The sequence below is a fragment of the Arachis ipaensis genome, chromosome B5, assembly GCF_059453495.1.
Source record: "Arachis ipaensis isolate K30076 ecotype BB chromosome B5, ASM5945349v1, whole genome shotgun sequence".
In the NCBI taxonomy this organism is placed as follows: Eukaryota; Viridiplantae; Streptophyta; class Magnoliopsida; order Fabales; family Fabaceae; genus Arachis; species Arachis ipaensis.
The window spans coordinates 156,257,858-156,277,423 of NC_142440.1; the positions used below are offsets into that span (position 1 = coordinate 156,257,858).

At 34.0% G+C, this 19,566-nt stretch overlaps 3 protein-coding genes across 4 annotated transcripts; all 3 read right to left on the reverse strand.

The window, feature by feature from the left end:
• Nucleotides 1-1,110: 1,110 nt before the first annotated feature.
• Nucleotides 1,111-5,700, reverse strand: LOC107644724 (AT-hook motif nuclear-localized protein 7). Its single transcript, XM_016348651.3, has 5 exons — nucleotides 4,652-5,700; nucleotides 3,284-3,351; nucleotides 2,884-3,015; nucleotides 2,185-2,346; nucleotides 1,111-1,880 (listed from the first exon to the last, which is right to left on the reverse strand). The coding sequence occupies exons 1-5, from the start codon at nucleotides 5,043-5,045 to the stop codon at nucleotides 1,545-1,547; spliced, it is 1,092 nt and encodes a 363-aa protein (XP_016204137.1). The 5' UTR covers nucleotides 5,046-5,700; the 3' UTR covers nucleotides 1,111-1,544.
• An 866-nt stretch (nucleotides 5,701-6,566) lies between these two features.
• LOC107644725 (65-kDa microtubule-associated protein 9-like) lies at nucleotides 6,567-11,868 on the reverse strand. The gene is made up of 13 exons (XM_016348652.3): nucleotides 11,593-11,868; nucleotides 10,756-10,813; nucleotides 10,441-10,647; nucleotides 9,922-10,164; nucleotides 9,588-9,797; nucleotides 9,358-9,513; nucleotides 9,111-9,270; nucleotides 8,866-9,017; nucleotides 8,585-8,672; nucleotides 8,361-8,434; nucleotides 8,116-8,190; nucleotides 7,795-7,984; nucleotides 6,567-7,312 (listed from the first exon to the last, which is right to left on the reverse strand). The coding sequence occupies exons 2-13, from the start codon at nucleotides 10,795-10,797 to the stop codon at nucleotides 6,756-6,758; spliced, it is 2,154 nt and encodes a 717-aa protein (XP_016204138.2). The 5' UTR covers nucleotides 10,798-10,813; nucleotides 11,593-11,868; the 3' UTR covers nucleotides 6,567-6,755.
• A 1,277-nt stretch (nucleotides 11,869-13,145) lies between these two features.
• YLS7 (trichome birefringence-like protein (DUF828)) lies at nucleotides 13,146-16,432 on the reverse strand. 2 transcript variants are annotated; one of them, XM_016348654.3, is made up of 4 exons: nucleotides 16,127-16,432; nucleotides 15,049-15,817; nucleotides 14,516-14,790; nucleotides 13,146-14,186 (listed from the first exon to the last, which is right to left on the reverse strand). In XM_016348654.3, the coding sequence occupies exons 2-4, from the start codon at nucleotides 15,671-15,673 to the stop codon at nucleotides 13,383-13,385; spliced, it is 1,704 nt and encodes a 567-aa protein (XP_016204140.1). In that variant the 5' UTR covers nucleotides 15,674-15,817; nucleotides 16,127-16,432; the 3' UTR covers nucleotides 13,146-13,382. The 2 variants fall into 2 exon arrangements, with proteins under 2 accessions (XP_016204140.1, XP_016204141.1); XM_016348655.3 differs by having other exon boundaries at nucleotides 16,137-16,423.
• Between the last annotated feature and the right edge of the window lie 3,134 nt (nucleotides 16,433-19,566).

Below are 19,566 nucleotides of genomic sequence, written 5' to 3' on the forward strand. Positions count from 1 at the left end.
ATCCAGAACAATATTCTCCTTACTTTTTATCAAATTGGAAGAACTAGCCATTAGCCAAGAAGGAGAGACTATTTCTCTTTCTGGGAATTGGAATTGGAAATAAACATAAATATCAGTTGTGAAGTTTGACATCCTAAAACATTTAGTGATATAGATAGTGCAAATTTGAATGAACTGCCAAAGATGAGTTTATATTTGAAAAAAGAAAATTGTACTTTAAGGTGTGTTTGGTGAGTTAAATCTCAATTTGGCCCATGAAATTTGGCTTGATGCTTAGAATGACCCCCCTCCCCCAAATTTACAATTGTAGCTCCAGCTTGTCCCTGCGATCATCTCCGTCACGGGAATGTTGATCTAGCGCAATTGCATGATATGGTGGATACTATTTAAACGACGGCGTATTGGTTTCGCGCACAAACCCTTTGGAAACCACGTAGTGTAAAGGTTTTCTTGATGTTTGGCAACTTATGATCGTCGTAGTGGAAAGAAACGACGTGGTTTCCAAAGGGTTTGGGCGCGAAACCAATGTGCCGTGGTTTAAGTAGTGTCCACCGTGTCATGCAATTGTATCAAATCAGCATTCTGGTGACGGAGATCGCAGGGGCAAGTTGGAGCCACAATTGCAAATTTGGGGGTTCTAATTGGGGCCAACGAAATTGTGGGGGTCATTCTGAACATCGGGCTAAATTTCAGGGGCCAAATTGAAATTTAACTCTGTTTGGTTTACATTTTGATTTGCAATGTTCTAAATTTTGTAAAGAAAAAAAAAACAGTGAAAACGATAAAATTATGTCGTTTTGAAAATAGAGAACACTTAAAATGAAAACGAAAAATGTAATTTCATACCAGACTGCTCCAAAGTGTCTCTAAACTTAACAAATGCAGAGGTAACTGCTCTTAACTCTTAACAGATTTCCCCCCAATAAACTCTCATGATATTTATTCTCCCTTTCCCTTTTCATTTTAATAAAAAAGTAAAAATGGAAGAAACTTTGATAATTGGATAAAAATGGTCCCTAAAATAGCATTTCTGAGATCAACTACACACTATTCCCTGAAGATTCTTTGGTGCACAGAACAACATAGAGATAAGCAGAAAAACAATCAAACATGAAAAGGATAAAATGCAATTTTTTTCTTTCAAATAAAATAATATAGTCAGGTTACAATCCAGAAACACCTCAAGCACATTCAAATTTCATTCTCCTACAATTGTAAACAAGTTAAGTACGTGGGATATTCCTACATCTAATTGCTACAACAATGAGTAAAAAACATTAGAGACACATCATAAGAACAGACACAGAAGAAGAAGAAGAAGAAAAGCATAACCAATTTGTGATATCCTAACTAACCACCTAAGCACCAAAGAGTACAACTTTTCTTGCTCAAAACCAACCTCAAACCTCTCATTCCAATATACTTCCTCCGTTTCAAAATATCGGTCGAAGTAACGGATATTTTAGAACGGACAGAATACGTGTTCGTCTTTCTCAAGTCAAATTTTGTCAGAATCAGTGTCAATCATGAGGAGAGAACATGTTTTAGCATGCAACTCCAGCAGGATCTGAAAGACTAGGATTAGATTCTTTCTCATGCAAAGAAGCATCTTCTTCATCATCGTCGTCACCAGATGAGTTCAGAGAACATTGGCCGTTGACAAACGCAGGAGGAGGAGGAGGAATGTTTTCAACTTGAAAAGGAACCGAAGGGGGTGTCATGAAAGGCTTCACTCCACCAAGAGTTATCTTCATTTCTTCAGCAGAAATAGTAGGAACATTAAGTGGAGCCGATATAGTTGATGATATATGATGTTCCACCCTTTGCTTCTTTTGTTTATGTTCTAACTGGTGACCTGGAATGAAACTACCAACAACAACCTGATGCAAAACCACAAACTAGTTTGATATGTGAAATGTTCCTCTTTGTTTCTTGTTTTCATTTTAGTAATTTTTTGTGAAAGAATAAGTGAAAATAGGAGTGAAAAAAGAAAACAGAAAAAAAGGGAAACCTACCATGCCCTAAATAGTTCATCATAATTCTAATCTTAGAACACTAATATACTAAGCTATAAGTTAACAAAAATAATTGTTTTTTATGATGTTGAACTAATTAAGCATTTTTTCAACATTTTTACAAGCTTTATAAATATTCTCTCAAAATTTCTTTTACAGCAGAAGTTACCTGCACAGGACCTGCAGCTACCAGCAAACCGGCAAGTCCTCCTCCCATTACTCGACCATCTGGACCTGCCAAAGAAACACTCATCCCACCAGATCTGCTCCTTGTGAATCCGTTCTCGGTTGGCATATATGAGCCAGACAAGGAAAGAATCTCGAACCGTCCCTGTAAAAGAACCCAATATGCATCAGCATATTTAACGTAATCCAACAGCGCCATCAGTCTTAAGTTTGAGGGAATTAATGGCAAAGAATGATGATGGTTTAGCAGCCACGTGTTGATCTCAAATAAAAAACATAAAAGAAGTTTTATCTTCATAATGGGAGTTATTTCCCAGAGATGTATAGTGCAAAAGGAAATCCGAATTGTCAAGATGACACAAAACAACAATGTATGCAACAGAATTCCCAGATGAAGAGCTATAGTTGGCGTAATTCAATATCTGATACCAAAAATGATGCAAGAGAAGCTAAATCACATAAAAAATGGTTTTTACCTCAGACAGACCAAAACCATATACCATATTATTTAAAAATAAACATTAACACATTATGTAACACAAAAATTATGAAATTCAATATCTAAAACATAAAAATGCTGAAAGGAGAGGGTTGCATATAAAACAGTAAGACTGTAAGATTAGCATTAAGTATAAGGCATGAGAACTCTACTTTTTGTGCTTCTCACAAGGGATGAACTAACCTCATATGTTAAAGTGCCGCCGGAAGAAGTTGGTTGACGGAGCGTGACATTTGAAATCGTGCCATTGGCAGAGAGAATGCATATGGCGCGGGATCCGTCCTGAGAAAAGGACATAATCTTCATAGTAACATCCTGGATTATGTCATAGGAAAATAAAGAATACAATTAACAATTGAGTGTGCTGTAATAGATTACTTTCAATAATAACCATATTGAATAGTAGACCAAATAAAGATAGGAAAATGTCATATATTCTGAAAGGTATTTACAATTGAGAGTAAATACAATGAATTCCAATGAGTGAACAAAATAAATGGAATTTGCATCTATGCAAAAGGCTAAATTAAAACTATAATTTGACTATTGCGGAATGTGGATCGATAGGAAACAAGCATGATACCTCTCCAGCATTTACTGTAAGAATGTGAGGTGTGAAGTTGGCACCAACTGAGTATGCAATTCCATTACCTATTAAAATACATTAATAATTAGATGAATTGCACTTTAAGTTCATACTTTACATAAAGCATAGTTCTATTAATTCATCTTTAACCGGACATGATACATTTCGGGCTAGGAAGTTATATTGAACAAGAGACCTTTAAGAGAATACAGAAAAGGAAGCAGTTTTGACAAATATGTTTCACTATGGTAATTAATGAGGAAAAACAGCAATTGCAATTCTATGCCTTATTTTTGAGTTATGCATGCTAAAACTTTGTAAGGTTATACAAAAAGCTAGTGCTACAGTAGATACTTTATTAGCCTTCAATATATACCATTAACTTGATCAACCATGCTTCACCTAATCAAGTTCATATAAAATCAGCTATGTTTATGCTTCATGCATTCCAGAACAATGAAGACCACCACAGAACTTGTCCACAAGCTTATTACAGACTTTTACCACATTTGTCTAACCACATAGAAATTAAAAGTTTAAAAAACCATCATTTTATGAAACAACTTTCATAAAACACACCATTTTTTTTATCAGATAAGAAAAATTCATTGCTCAAAATTGTTCCACTTTGTGTCCTTATTATTTCAAAATTTCTTAACAATATCATGCATGGTTGGTCCAAACCAATCCCCTATAATATGAGGTCAGATAGCAAGGTGTTGAATACAATTATTAGAAACATGGACCAGTTTCAACTTTCAAGGATGGTCACATCAGCTATGAGGTACCAGACTGAGAACCCTGCTGAATGTGCTTACTGCTTAGTGTGGTGCCTTCACTTGTCCTAACAAAATTCCGTGGTGTCAGATATTATGTCATCACTCATAAAATCATAATCTTCTCCTCATAAAAAGGGAGGAAAAGAGAAAAAAATGGGGCATCATGTGCTGCCACCTTAAACTGAAAACCGACATCACTCACTTTAACTCTGACCACAAAAATATCCACCCCCCTTCAACCACTACATACATGTCTTCATTTTCTAGATCTGAAAGGGAATCTTAATCTAATGGTCCACTTGTACCACCATCTATAAATTTCCCCTTCCACAGCATGAACCAAAAGCATAGAACCAAAACAACAACACAGCTTAAAACCACACCTCAACCTATTTTTTCTTTTTAAAAAATAATCTTATTTCTTACATAGTCAAATATCAACCTAATTGAACTGAGAAACAAAAAAAATTAAACTTTTTTGTTTTTAACTTCGGCAAATGTAACAGTAAACAGCAAATAACCAAGATTAGTGGAGGCTACACTATATAAAATGAAGATGTTCAAAAGAGGAAAGAAAATTTTCTACCTGGTCCTCCAGCATTTTCAAACTCAAAAAATTTATATGACTTCTTCATTGATTCAACAGCCTTTCCTCTACCCTTTTTCCACCCTGAGAACTCTCCGGTCAACGGAATCGATGCCGATATCGGCATCGGAGACAACGCCTTCGCCGCTGCCTCCGGCGTCAACTTGCCGTCCGGTCCATACTTTCTAGGCCTCCCCCTCTTCTTCTTCCCATCCGTCCCTGTCGCCGGTGTTACTGCCACCATAGCCGTGGCCGGAACCACCGGCTGCTGCGGTGGCTCCGCCGTGGGTGCAGAAAACTGTATATTTTCACTTCTTGGTGCCACGTGGAAGCCCCCTGGAGCCTCATCAGCCTTGACCGCATGCCCGGAACCAAAAATATCTTCTTTTTCCATTTTTGTGCAAATCAAAGTAAAAATAAGACACCCCAGAAGCTAAAACACAATGCTTAGGCACAACTCATTGAAGATTTAACCAGTTAGCTTCAAAAAATAGAGGGGTAAAAATGGAAATTTTGAACTTTGTGAAGAGGGATTGATTTGAATGCAGAAAACAGTGCAATGAAGCTTGAGCTCTAATAAAAATGCAACTGGGGGAAGGAACTTCAAAAACATAAACTTTTAACGAAAATGATGAAAACCCAGAAGTGGAATTTTCGAATTTCAGCGGTTTGATGTTGAACTGCGAGAAAGACGTAGCACTGTAGCTCAAATCTCCACCATTGAAGAACAGCAGAGTAAGCTTCAAAAATTAACCCCAAAAAAAAAATAATAATTGAAAATTTTTCTAGAATTACAGAGAAAAATAACAACTCTGGTTCGTAATTTCTCCAGAGTGATATATGAAAATTAGGGTTTTCATTCAAAAGGAGTAGTAAATAAATAAAGTTGAAAAAATGGGAAAAAAAATAATATATTTATTAAAATGATAAAGTAATTGAATAATGGATATTTAATTATGAATTAATATTTTAATTGCAAAACTCAAAAGTATAAATTTCGGTTAAGAAATTGGTTCACGTCCGTCTTGGAAATTTAATAAAGGTAATCTAATAAATGCTTGTGAATACAGATTCTTAATTTGAATACATAAACAATTAGGTGAGGTTTTTGGAAAAGAAAGAAAAATTGTCTTTTTTTATATAAAATTTCCATTTATTTATTTAAAGCTTTTTCAAAAATAAAAATTCAAAGCTGTAAAGCAAGGTTGGAGCCATTCCATTCGCCCAACCGCTGACAAGTTCTTTGTCTTTTCAGATAAATAAATTAAAGTTGACCAAGGACATAAATGGATGTTAATATCTCTTATTTCTTTCTTTTTTTTTTAATAGGAAAATGAATGTTAAAATGTGTAGTTATTGGTTACAATGTCATGATTCAAAATTTATTAATTTACATAAAAAAAAACTTAATATTTTTACAAGAGAAAAAGAAAAAGAAAAATATAAATGATCCCATGGTTCGGTTTGGTGAATCTATTTAAAATGCAACTGTAACACATGCAGTGTTATGCTATATTTTGATTCTGATTCTCCCTTCATCTTTTGTGTTATGTAAACAGAAAAACTAGTTATAATGGTGACATAAACAATGAATGCATCCATGAACATTTGCTAATTTTGTTGCAGCATCTTCCCAAACATGCAATGAGCCAATGACCAATAGGGTGGTGCTGATGTTACTCTTTTTTGGGCTTGTTGGTTTAGTTGTACCAACTGTAAACAGTTGTCAGTATTTGTAGCAAAGCAAAATAGTACTAAATGTTTTGATATTTCAGTTATAAAATTTATGGCCAGATCAAATAAGGATGAAGTATTTCTGTTTTTGTCATTGATGCTGCATTTTTTTTTTTCCTTTTCCATTCATTTAATACTTGTGTAATGCTGCATCACAATTTCAATCTGCCAATATTGAAACGGTTTATTCTATATCTATTGAATGGATTTTGATTAATACTCTTAGCAATTTTTAGATGGAGACTATATAACAAAATATCACATTAGACTGCAAAATGTTGCATTCAGAAGCTCTATCCATTTTCCACATACACTAGTAGGAGACTATGTACACAAAAATGAGAAGCCAATTAAATTTGACTTCACAAAATCATTCAAACACACAACCAAGCCTTCTTTCCTCAAAGGAATATTCAGTTTCTTGAGCCGAGTATCCTCCAAAAGGAACTGATGAAGGTGTAGTTGGAACAGGAATAGCCATTACCTTTGGAGTGCCATACCCTTCATCTACCACTGTTTCTGTTGCTGTCTTTGAAGGAGTAGAGAATGGCAAATTGTGTAGTGTTATTGTCTTCTGTAAATTCTGAGTCTGTATATCTGATTCATTTGAGGAATTTGGTGGTAATGTTGAAGAGAAGAGAGAAAATGGCATTGCTTTTGGGGTTTTATTCTCTTCATCTACCACTGTTGATGTCTTTGAGGGACTAGTGAATGGCATATTGTAAAGTGTTAATGTTTTCACCAACTCCTCAGTCTGCTGCATTTTTAGTTCATCTGTGGTACTTGCTGAGTTTGCTTTTGATGATTCTGTCGAAGAGATGGGTGAAAAAGGTTGTCTCGCTGAAGGAGAATCTATCTTGCGAACACTTCCACTACCAAATAAGGTTTTTTCCAAAGGAGAATGAGCAATATCAACTCCTGTTTTAGCTGAACATGAGGTAAACCAAAATGCAGTTGTAAGAGTTCTAGTTGCATATGCATTGAGTATCATACAAGAAAGAAAATGCGCATGCATACATCATATATCGCAAGCTGTTTGTGCAATTTATATGAAACACAAGGAAATTGTAGATATACCAGCAAGAAATATTGGGAAAATCTACCAGCTGAGATGTGGCTTTGGCCTCCACCTTCAATATGAAACAAAAAGAAAAATGCCTAAACCATTCCTCGGTGCCACATACAGCCTTACCAAACGACCATCATTGAGAGTGCTTGGGAGAACCCGTTGGAGAAGACTCTTCTTCTAAAACAATGCAAAACACAAACAGGAATCCATATCCAGAAATCTTAGGTTGTTTTTAGATACATTACTACATTGTTGATGGCTGCTTGTGCTTGTGTAATCCATTTAAAGAAGAGTATTTACAGGATGAAAAATGTTATGACGATGAAGACCCTTTTACTACCTGATGAGAAATATGAGTGAGTAGCTTTCGCTTCCAGTTTTGAACTTGCACCAAGGGAGGTTCTTCTACCAGATCCAGTTGTACTTGACTGCCTTGAAAGCTTTTTTGCACTATTAGCCTTTGGGCTTGGTTTTGACCCATATAGTACTTCCTGTTCTGCTATCAATTGTCCCTGATGTTTCTTCAGGTTCTGACACAGAAAAGTGATATTTCAACATGTTTTGGCACCATCCATTTGTGGGAAAGTGAATTTGACAGATACAATGAAGTGTTGTCTGAATTCCAATTAGAAAAATATTTCAACCAATAAGAGGACCTTACCCGCAGCTTACGACGCTCTTGCTCTTTTTCTTGCCGCGAGTTGGTGTAATCTTCAAGCATGGAGAGCAGACGGGCCTAGAAAGTCATGCACAGCGAAAATCATTTTGACACAAAATTACTTGAACTTGAGCAACCAATTAGAATGCACCAGTTAACATCCAACATTTCTTTTTGAGACTCACATATCAAGTCTTTTTCTTCTTTTAGTGAATACATATCAAGTATATTAAGGAAGGGGTACTTACATCATCATATTTGAACTCAATGCCTCTCTCTTGTTCCCATTCTGTAGTTTTTGAATTCAATGCCTCTACCATTCCTACATACAAACAAAAGAAAATGAAAATTTCATCCTTACCTAAAACAACAAACAATGAGACACCAAAATAGAAAAATATCATCAAGCCAAGATGGCCGTAAACTGGTAAAGGTAATGTAACAAAAATAAATATGGATGAAATATAAATACCTGGAATTTTGGTAACCAAGGCACGAGCTTTCTCAGCTCGCTTGAGATTAAGATGAGTACCTCTACCAGCATTATATCGATTTTCATCCTGCAATAGAAATAAAAATGTGCAATAAAATTAATAAATATGTGTGCATGTGTACATTGATAGAAATCATGAAGACCTACATATATGTGATTTGTTTCCTTATGTAACTTCTATAAAAAAATATAGTGGCATTAAACAACTTGTCTTTTGTATAAAAGCATATAACAGCACATCATATCAAGCCAAGACCAACCTTGTTGTATTCCTCAAGCCAAGACTCTTCTTCACATGCTGATAACCATTTCTCAACCTTTTCGAGTATATCTTTTCTGCTAAATGCTTCCTCTTTGACTTTGGCAATATGAAGTTCAAGTTGTTCAAGAACCCAAGCAGGGTCCACAGTTCCTGGATATGAAAGAAGACACAGTCTTATATAAGTTTAGCACCAAAAAAAGGCGCATACGTCATAGGTTCAGTGATTTTTGATAAGGACATTACCAGATTCAATAGTTTCAATAGCATATTCCAGTGCACTATCAAGTTCTGGAACCAAATGAGTCTTCTGACAAATCTCCTCTAGCTCTGCTCTTTTCTTCAAAACAAGCTCTTTCATTTTGCTTGATTTTAACGCTTCTAACCTTAACACTTCTTCTTCAACCTGCATGAATTTGCTATTCCCATGAATTCTAGACCACATAAAATCAACGAATGAAAACATTAACTTGTACTTTAACTTATAACTCACATGACTGATGAAGCCCTCGGACAAAGTGTTTGGTTCGGTTATTTCATCTTCTGAAGCAGCTATATTACAAGTAACATTTTGAAACATCTGTTGCTCTTCAACAGGCGTATCCATCAAATGCCAGAGTTCCAACATTGTTGTTGCAATATCTTGCAGCTGCAAGACCATATGCAATTCAGAACATGAATAATAAACAGAAATTAATATTTCCTATTGAAAAGAGTCTTTACCTTCTCCATTCTCTGTAATTTAATTTCTCGCAGATCTTGTATAGCAACAGTCATTTGCTTGATAGTATCATTATCTATACTCTTATATCCCTCTGAATTTCCTAAACTAGGATGAACTCTGTCTATTGTCTCCTTGAAGTCCAAACCGAGTACCGAACAAAGAGAATTTAAGGTACGCAAGTGGTCCTGGACTGTCTTCAGGCGATCGCTCTGCATGAAATGAAAAGAACATCATAATCAGTACTAAGGAGCAGCAAAATGTGTTACAAGTTGATAAAACGGTATATGCGCATGTTAGCATGTATCACACACACACAAACATAAAGTTATTCACCTTCTCCTTTTGTAGTGCATAAAGCTGCCTATGCAATTCTTCAAGCTTTCTCAATGATAAATCATTTTCATCTATAACGGGTGGAGCGTGCTCTCCAGGACTATACAACTCATTTGAGATACTTTGAATCTGCTCACGAACATCTATAAGTTGATTTCTACGATCAGACTTCCTTTTCCGCATTTCCTCCAGCTCTGGGTAAATTCTTGCTAGCTCTTGCTTCAAGCTTCCAACATTTTGATCCTAGTAAAAAGAGGGAGAGAAGAGTTATTTATCCTATTCTTTGTCTTTGTGGTCCAATGGAATAACAAATAACCTTCACGACAAAACTTAAGGCAGGAAAAAAATTTCTGACAAGATTATTATTATTTGTCAGCAACAATATTTAGTACATAGAATTCATTAATATGGCATAAAACGGATTCATTTAACTGCATCCCTTTCTCCATGTCCTATTTAAGAAATACACATAAAATCTCTAAAAGTAATTAAAACCTAGCAATGTACAGAATATCCAACCTGCCTAATGTGAATCGGTCTCTCTGCCAATGCTGAACAGATAGTTGCAAGCTCTGCCTCGCAGTCGGCGATTTCCTGCCTTAGTTGAACTCTGGACCAATTTGCTTGATCTACCTTTCTTCTGTATAGTTCTATACACTCTTCTTCAAGCTCAAACAACATCCTATCCTTGTCAGTCTCGGACTCCCCAACTTCATCCCATATTATCTAATTTTGGAAACATAATCCAAGGCAAACAATGAACATTTCTCATCTGTCAATCAGCATGTGGAAGGGTTCATAGGAATCATAATTGCAGAAAGGCTTAACATATACCTGAAGCTCGTGAATAAAGGAATTTTTTCGAGGTTCAGACATTTTTAAGCACTAGTATCTGTCAAAAGAAAATCTCATTAAAATAATAATAATAATAAAAAAAATGTCATCCTAACTTGATTAGAATTTAGAAGTTATGTTTGGAATAGATATAGAAACTACCAAATATTGCAAAAAAAAAAAAAAAAAAAAAAAAAAGAAGAAGAAAATTAATGATGACAAGTCAATTAGGTCACTATCCAATGTGAAAATACCAATCAAATGGTGATAACAGGAAGCACCAGTGCAGATTATGTTCTTGTGATCTCTAAATGCTTTATCTGAAATTTGGATTCATTTTTCAATAGACTTTCTGTGGTTGGAAAAAGCAAATGAAAAAAAAAAAAAAAAAGGGGGAAGAATATATAGATTTAAAATATGACCTTATCCGCAGTAAAACAAATTTCAAATCAAGGACGCGGCATTTTTGCCAATTGCCACTAATCTGATTCACATAAGAAGGAAAAGAATAATTGGAAATGCATCTCAGCTAAGAAGAAAGTGCAACCACTGACTAGAAAAGAAAGAGGAGCAAAAGAGCGTACACAAATGTCTGAAACAGAAAGCGAGAAACTTTCAAGACCTAGGATTGTGAGAACGATCGACACAGAAACTAAATGGAAAAAAGTTGCTAAATTTAGGTCGATTGTTTATCAAGCTTTCTGAGGATTTTGAGTGGAAGCCAAAATTAGAAAATTGGCTGTTCCATTTTCAAAAGGGATTTTTTGAGTGAACCCAGAAAAGCAAAAATTGGAATTTTTACTAATTTAACAAGCGATCGCAATTGGGAGCACTGACCTGAACCAAATGGGATTGGAGAAATGTTGCTTTGTGTTCAAAATTCTGTTTCTTCGGTGCTCGGAAGAAAGTAACAAAACTTTAATCTTTTTTCCCGAAAAAATGAATGAAGATGGAGTGTTTTTTTTCCCTGCAAAATTCAGCGTTGTTCTGAGTTCTGAGGATGTGATTTGAATTACTGGAATGAAAGGAGAAGATGATTGAAGGGGAGAGAGAGAGAGAGAGAGAGAGAGAGAGAGAGAGAGAATGTAGCCGTTTAATATGAAAGGGACTGTGCATTTGATTTAGTTTTTTTTTTTCTTCATTCATTCATTCTTTTTAAAAAAAAAATACAATTTAAAAAATGAAAATTAATTTCGGTTTGCATTTTCTTTTATTATTGAGTATTAATTTTGGTTCACTAAAATTTTGTGTAAAAAAAATTATCGAATCATATTTTATCTATTTATTTAATAAAAAATATGCCTAATATAATGATAGGCAAATAATAATGTCATTCTTATTTTTTTATAAATTATATAAAATATAAATAAAAATTATGTGAAAAGTAAAATTATTAAAAGTAAGAGTGACATTATTATTTCTTTAATGATAATTAAAATACTGATAAATAATACAAAATCAATTAAATTAAAAATCAAATGAGTCATCATTTCAAGGAAAATGACTTGAAAATTTTAAGCAAACATGTTAATGAGTCAGAAAATTTTTACTATCATTTTCAAAAATATAATATTAACAAGTTATTAATTTAAATCAGAAAAAGATAAAGGGGATTTAAATAAAAAACTGTTAATATGGATATATCTGAGAAAACAATAATCAACCGACATAAATTTTAAACGTGTAATTTTTAGATTTTGACTCAGGTAACAATTAAACAACAAAATTTTGTAGAGTCAAAATCTATTGTGAAACAACTGAAAATATGTCTCATTTTAACTATGATACACGGACACAGGACACGACACGGACACGTCGACACGCACATTTAAAATCTTATAAGACACGGGATACGCATACATATAAAGTATAAAGTATTTTTTTTAGATAAATCGTAATGATATTTTAATATTTTATTAATATTAAAATATAAATTAATTTTTTAATAATTTTTAATGTCTTATTTTAATTATATCAAGTATTTAAAATATCTTTTTATTTTAATAATAATAATATATACTATATCTAAATTTATTTCAAGAATATATGTTAAGAATAAGACTGGACACACTAACACATGATGGTATTTAGTTGTGTCCAAGTGAGTCCGAAGAAGAATTTTTTATTTTTTATTAAGACACAATTGGACACAGCAGACACGCGTGTCGGACAGTGAGTGTCGTATCCGAAATGTGTCCGACACAAGAATACGACAACTCAGCGAAGTGTCCGTGTTTCATAGCATTTTAGTATTTTACTATAAGAATTATATAGTCTTTGATTTAAATGGTCATTTTCCTTGATAATGACCACATGCTCTCATTGCTCTGCATGGAACTTAGTACCAAACAATCACTACAAAAATTAAATAGAATAACAAACACAGCAACTAAGTGGGAATAGAACAGAATTTGTAAAAAATTACAAGAAAAAAAGATATATGAACTTATGTGGAACAAGGAACATACAACATTACTCATGAACAGACATGGGTATAAGCTAGATGCTTATCATCCTAAACTTTATATTTAAAAAAAAAAGATAAATTTCTCTATATAATATACTTCTAAGAAGATTTAAAAAGAAAAGAATGGACTAGTCTTAGTCCTCAGACAGGTATAAGTATCTCATGATGCATTACCACCTTCAAACTCTCTCTTAATCATTTCAAACAAAATCTCATTCCAAGTATCTACAGGACCTGGCATGCACCAATGTAAGCAATCCTGTGGCGGCGGCTTTCCGTCCGGGCCGCGCACCGTGATCTTATTTGGGTCTTTATTCCTGAAGGGACCAGGATGGCCATCATGCCGGTAACTAAAGGCTTCAGTGATATCCATGAACAACAACTTTGATCCATTTGTTGCCTTCTTTGATGCATGATTAAAACCTTTAACCTGTTGCTCATACATTGCATTTGTATGGCCATTTTCCACCAACTCACCAAGTCCAAGAGGCTTAACCTTCCCGGTGCATGATCCGCCGGTATTCCAAGCGCCACCCTCGTAATGATCAGGCGAATAGGAACGAAGAATTGCAAGCCCTGTGAAATTTGGATGCATTGCAAGAGCAGTAAACATTGTTTCAACAGATATACCAAATGCTTCAACATTGTTGATCTTCATCGGCCGAGATTTGTCCGGCCACCACAATTGCCCTCCTACTATCTCATTGTTCAAGACATACACTGACTGTTTGGCAAACCAGTGGCCAGAGGAAAGAACAACCACATCAAATTTTGGCAGAAATTCCATGACCTTCTCGTCAGGGATATCGAGGAAGAGCTTATCCACACCTTCCGGTGCATAATCAAATGGTTCAGAACTGTGCTTGACTAGCCATGAGGACCATATTCGGATAATAGTGACAGATGTGGACTTAAAATAAAATCGCTGCATGTTACGGTTTCCATTGTTCTTGGGTGTTTCTACCTGAAAGTGGCATTTTTCGGTTAAGCATGTTGCTATTGAAAAAAGATGCAATCATAATGCAAAGTAGTAATGGTCAACTTCTAGAAAATTTAGTCACAAATATAAAAATGATAGCTGAAATGTGGTCATGTCTTATGTCAAGTAGTTTAGTTAAACATGTCAAACCATCTAACGATTCTCAACTATGATCTTCACATGAAGTCATAATAGAGTAATCATGAGAAGATGTTAAGAACAAGATGCTAGTGAGAACTGGCCAATTTTTCTCCAATAACCAAAATGTTTCATTGGTCATAGAAATTGGAACAGTAAGGAATGAGGAATGTAACCTGCCAGAGAATACACATCATTGATTCCATCTGGTTTCGAGCAACTGAATCCCCAATGAAAGCCAATGTCTTGCCTCTCATCACCTCCAAAAATTTCCTAGGATCGAGACGAGGGATGTCACATTGAAAGGGCTTCCATCTCCAGTTCTCATAATCCTTATCAGGCCTCCCATTACCCTGGCAATTCTGCATTTGTGTCAATACGGGGCACGAATCGTTCCTGTATAACGGTCCCAACGAATCATGTAACCATGTTCCATGGAATAGATTACAGCCTACATAACAGAAGAAACATAAAACACCAGTCAAAGACCAGTTTCAAACAAAATTATCATAAAGTTTACACCTGAAATCCTTAACTAACAAGATACAAGCATTAATAATGATTTACATATTTTAAGCATATAAAAACACATGTAACAAATTGAAATGCCTTCTTATATTATGGCTGCATTGTATTTACAGAAGTAAACAAAGCAAACAAGCATAAAAACAGTTAATTTTTGTATAAAATAAGAAAAGTAGAATGCAACCTGAATTAACAGAACCAGAATAGGATTCATTAGATGAGGCTGGAACTGCTGTTGATACTGATTCTGGAGGAGACTTAGAGGTATCATTTGATGTGGTGATTAATGTGCCGGGATCATTCATCAACGCCGTGGATGTAGGTGCCTCAATTGTAACATTAACAGTCACATTGGAAGAAATAGTACCAGCCAGTGGCAAAGGCGAATTCGAAGTTAAATCAGATTGAGCATGCAGGTTGCTATCAACCTTATCAGTACTGGTTTCTGTATATTCTGATGAAGCAGATTCACTAGAGGGTTCTTGTGAATTTAATTCGGTAACAGTTTTCGCTACCTTCCTATCACTTGAGGGTGGTTCATTATCTACTAGATCTAAACTTCCATTGGAGGAAACATCAGTGGAACTTCCATGAACTGGAAAAACTGATATATCATAAAATCTCGAACGATCTATGCCGTAGAAATACTGGCGAACCGTGGAGCCAACTGGGTATGAGGCAAGAATTCCAGAAGCACAAATCAAGAACAATGCAAGTACTCCCAAGAAAACCACAATCCAAGAAAGAGGTCTTGGACTTGGAGACTCATTGGGAGAACTCTTTGGATTATCCCAAGTCATGGCTTTCATTTAAACAAAGCAAATAAGCTCTACACTAAAACTTGAAGCATCAAAGGCTTTTTGAGTTCCCAAACCATAGAAACTACTAAACTAACTATCAAAGCTGCTTCTTCAAGCAGTGAAATTGCTAATCATCAATCCACAAGACCAGCACTGTTAAAACACAGACAAAAACAAATAATTAAGGAATGATTATGATTACAAACTAAGTATGAACAAAATCAAACTATGAAACAATGAGCAGAAAGCTACACTCTTTAGCACATGATCATGCAGTTCATCAACATTAATAAGCTCGGGAACCATAAAGGAATGGAATTTAGCATAAAAACTCGTACCCCAAGAATAAAAAACACATTTTTCCTACAAAAAATAAATACCCAGAAAAGGAAATGAGCTGAAACCAAATGGGGTCACCCAATTAATGAAAAAACAAAAAGAAGAAGCATAAAAAGCAGAAACCTTTGAGTACCATGTTGTCTTGGTTCTGAACAACTGGAAAGATGCATCAAGCAATTGTGTGGTAGAAAGGGATGAATGAGGAATTTAGAAGAAATACTATTGAGAAATGAGGGACAAGGTGTTCTTTGTTGCCTATGTTTATGTTGTAATGCTTGTCCACTTCTACAGAGGAGCGAGGATCTCGTTCAATTACAAATTACTAAGCATATGACACTCACCGAAATAGAAAATTAAAATTATTGAGTTCCCAAAGCTTGCATGCTCAAGCCTCAAAAACCTCTTAAATCTTGAGCACATGAATCGCATATATATAATAATATAATAATATATAATATAATATGATATATTTTTTTTGGTGACTAATATAATATGATATATGATCGTGCTTAGTAGTCATCATTTCTTATCTTATATAGTAAAATAATCAAGCTCTTGGAATCATCATCATAGGGTGAAAAAATGGTTAACTCAATTTGAGTTAAAGAAAGTCACTCAAATATTTTCCTAAAAAATTTCTATTCTTAATCCGTTGTAATTAATTTCTTAAAATAATAAATTATTTGATTAAGAAAAGTAATCATAGTATTATTATTTGGGTGACTAAATAATTCATTAATTCATAAATAGTTAAACCAATTTAAGTTGATTTAGTGTTCAATTTACTAAATCGTTTAAATAAATATCGAAAATTTTAAATTTTGTTTTGTACATGTAATTAGGTTAAAATTTGAATGAATACCCCATTCGACTCCTGACAATTACCTCGAAAGGACAACGAGGTCTCAAGAAAAAAAAACACCCAATTTGATCTTTAATCTTTTTTTTTTTTGACTGATTAGCTCCTGTACCAAAAAAATAACATTAACTATTTTTGACACAAAACTCTCATTATTCTTTCGAGATAATTATCAGGGACGGTTTTGGATTTTTCTCTTAAAATTTTAATATTATTCAACTAAGATTGAGTTGCTCAACTAATCAATGAGAGTTAAAAATATATTTTTGTTTGTAGAAAAAAAGAGCACAAATATTTGAAGGTGATGATGTTTATTTTTTCCATACATTTTCTGCATGGGATATTCAAAATATAAATGGGATGTGATAATGAAAATGAATTATGGATTGTGAGATGGCTGCACTTCCTCTCATTGATGATTTCATAATAGACTTTTAACCTAATGGCCTGCTACAAGTGTTTTATTTGTGAAAATTTATTTTTCTTTTGAAATTGATAAATTGGAAGGATTGATGTAGATAAAGCATCTATTTGTTGCAATAACATCATTCATATATAAATACTCTAACACCCGGAAAAAAAATATAATTGTTATCAATTAATTATGTATTTAAATTATATTTTAATTAATAAAATAAAGAAAATGAGTGTTGGTTATTAAAAAATAAAAAAATTACATGTGTACACAAAATTAACTATCAAATAAATTAATCATATTTGAATATATTTATACATATTAATCCATACATTTTTTTAACTAAATAATCAGTTACTGAAATAATTAAACATAATATAGTCGAATAATTAAACTTATAATAGACCAATAACTAAATTTATTTATAGTAACATAACAAAATAAATTTTATGAAATGTCAAATATATATTTATAGGTAATAATTAATTAGTGTTGATTTTTTTGTTTACACGTGATATAATTATAAAAAAAATACTAGTTTTAAAATAATGGGATTGTATTTTGTAAATTTGATAGCTGGCAAATCCCTTTCATCTGTTTTAAGGATGAGATCTAATTCTTAAGGTTGGAAAGGGAAGACAACATTTAAGTTCAAATTCTTTCCCCATTATTTCGAAATTCCTTACACCAAATATTGTTTGTCAATTGAAGATGACTTGTAATTGGAAAAAACGTTTGTGGGTTGGAGAATTTCCTTATTATCAAACCTCAATCGAAAGTAGGAAGCCTTTAATGGAATTTTGGCTAGTCATCATTTTTTGGATACTTTAAAATGAAAATATTTTATAAAGAAAATGAAAATCAAACTATTTTTTTATTATTTTGGAATAATTCTAATGACATCTGATCGTATGAAAAATCGGTCTTCATGAGGATAAAATTATAAAACAAAAAAACAAAAAAAAAAACTCAGAATAAGAGGGGGATTAGAGCAGAGTTTTACAAATTGAATTTTTTCATAACAAGACATCGCACACTTTGTAAATGAAAAAAAAATACTGTGCTTTTAGCTTAAAAAGTTTGAAATATTTTAAAAAGTATTTATAAAGATATTTTTTAAATTAATTTGTTTTTTTTTTTTTTACTAAATAGAAAAGAAAGAAAAAAAAGAGACAACCAAATTAATTGGCTAGGGTCATATCTAAATCTATTAGATGTTGAAACTCACTTCAAGGTTGGCTCCAATTCGAGTGAATGTCCGCGACAGAAGCAGCTGCTTTAGCCATACAATCTGCAACACTATTTGCAGTCCACTGAATTAAAAGAATAGAGACTCTCCAATTCCCATTCATAACCTCCTGTATATACTTTGCCAAATCCCATTCCGGAATATCCTTACCAAGCATTCTTTGGTTTACCAAGAAAAGAGCTTATAAACAGTCTGTTTCACAGATAACCTCACGAAATCCACTCTCCCAAGCAAGCAGTAAACCTCTCCAAATTGCATACAATTCAGCAAAAAGAACACTGCACACTTCGACTTTTCCAGTGCAACCTTTCAACCAACATCCATCAGGATTGCGAATGATACAACCAAAACCAGCATAGCCAGAAGGAGCAAACCAACTAGCATTACAATTTAATTTAACAGAATGAACTGGAGGTGGAACCCAATGCAAACAAAGTGAAGGAGGAGACAGAGATTGATGCATAGCAAAAATAGTGTGAAACTCCCTTACTGAACTACGAATCAAACTCACCACCTTACTAGCACTCCATGAATCATCTATATTAAATAAGTCATTATTCCTGCTTCTCCAAATCCACCAGATGGTCGAAAAGAAAAGAAAAACATCTCCACTCCTTGCACCTCTGTAGAGCCAATCATGTAAATTCGAGTTATCTGAATACAGGCCTAAAAGGTTCCAGACCTTCTTGGCACTAGGGCACTCCCGAAGACAATGAAGAATGGATTCATAACCATTTTGATACCGATGACAGGTGTTAGATAAAGCTAAACCACGACCCAAACAAAACTCTGCCGTAGGAATAGCATTATGAAGACTGAGCCAAATCAAGAACTTGTACTTCTCAAGAATATGCAGTCGCCATACCCACAACCAATTATCATGCTCATTCCAGTCAAACTTTCTTTTGGCTAGCCAACTGTACCCACTCCTAACTGAGTAGAGTCTAGAAGATGCCACACCCCACGACCAACCCAAACTTTCTCCAGCATTCAGATCCGGATTATAAGCATTCAAACGCTGTTTGACATCTTCTGGAATG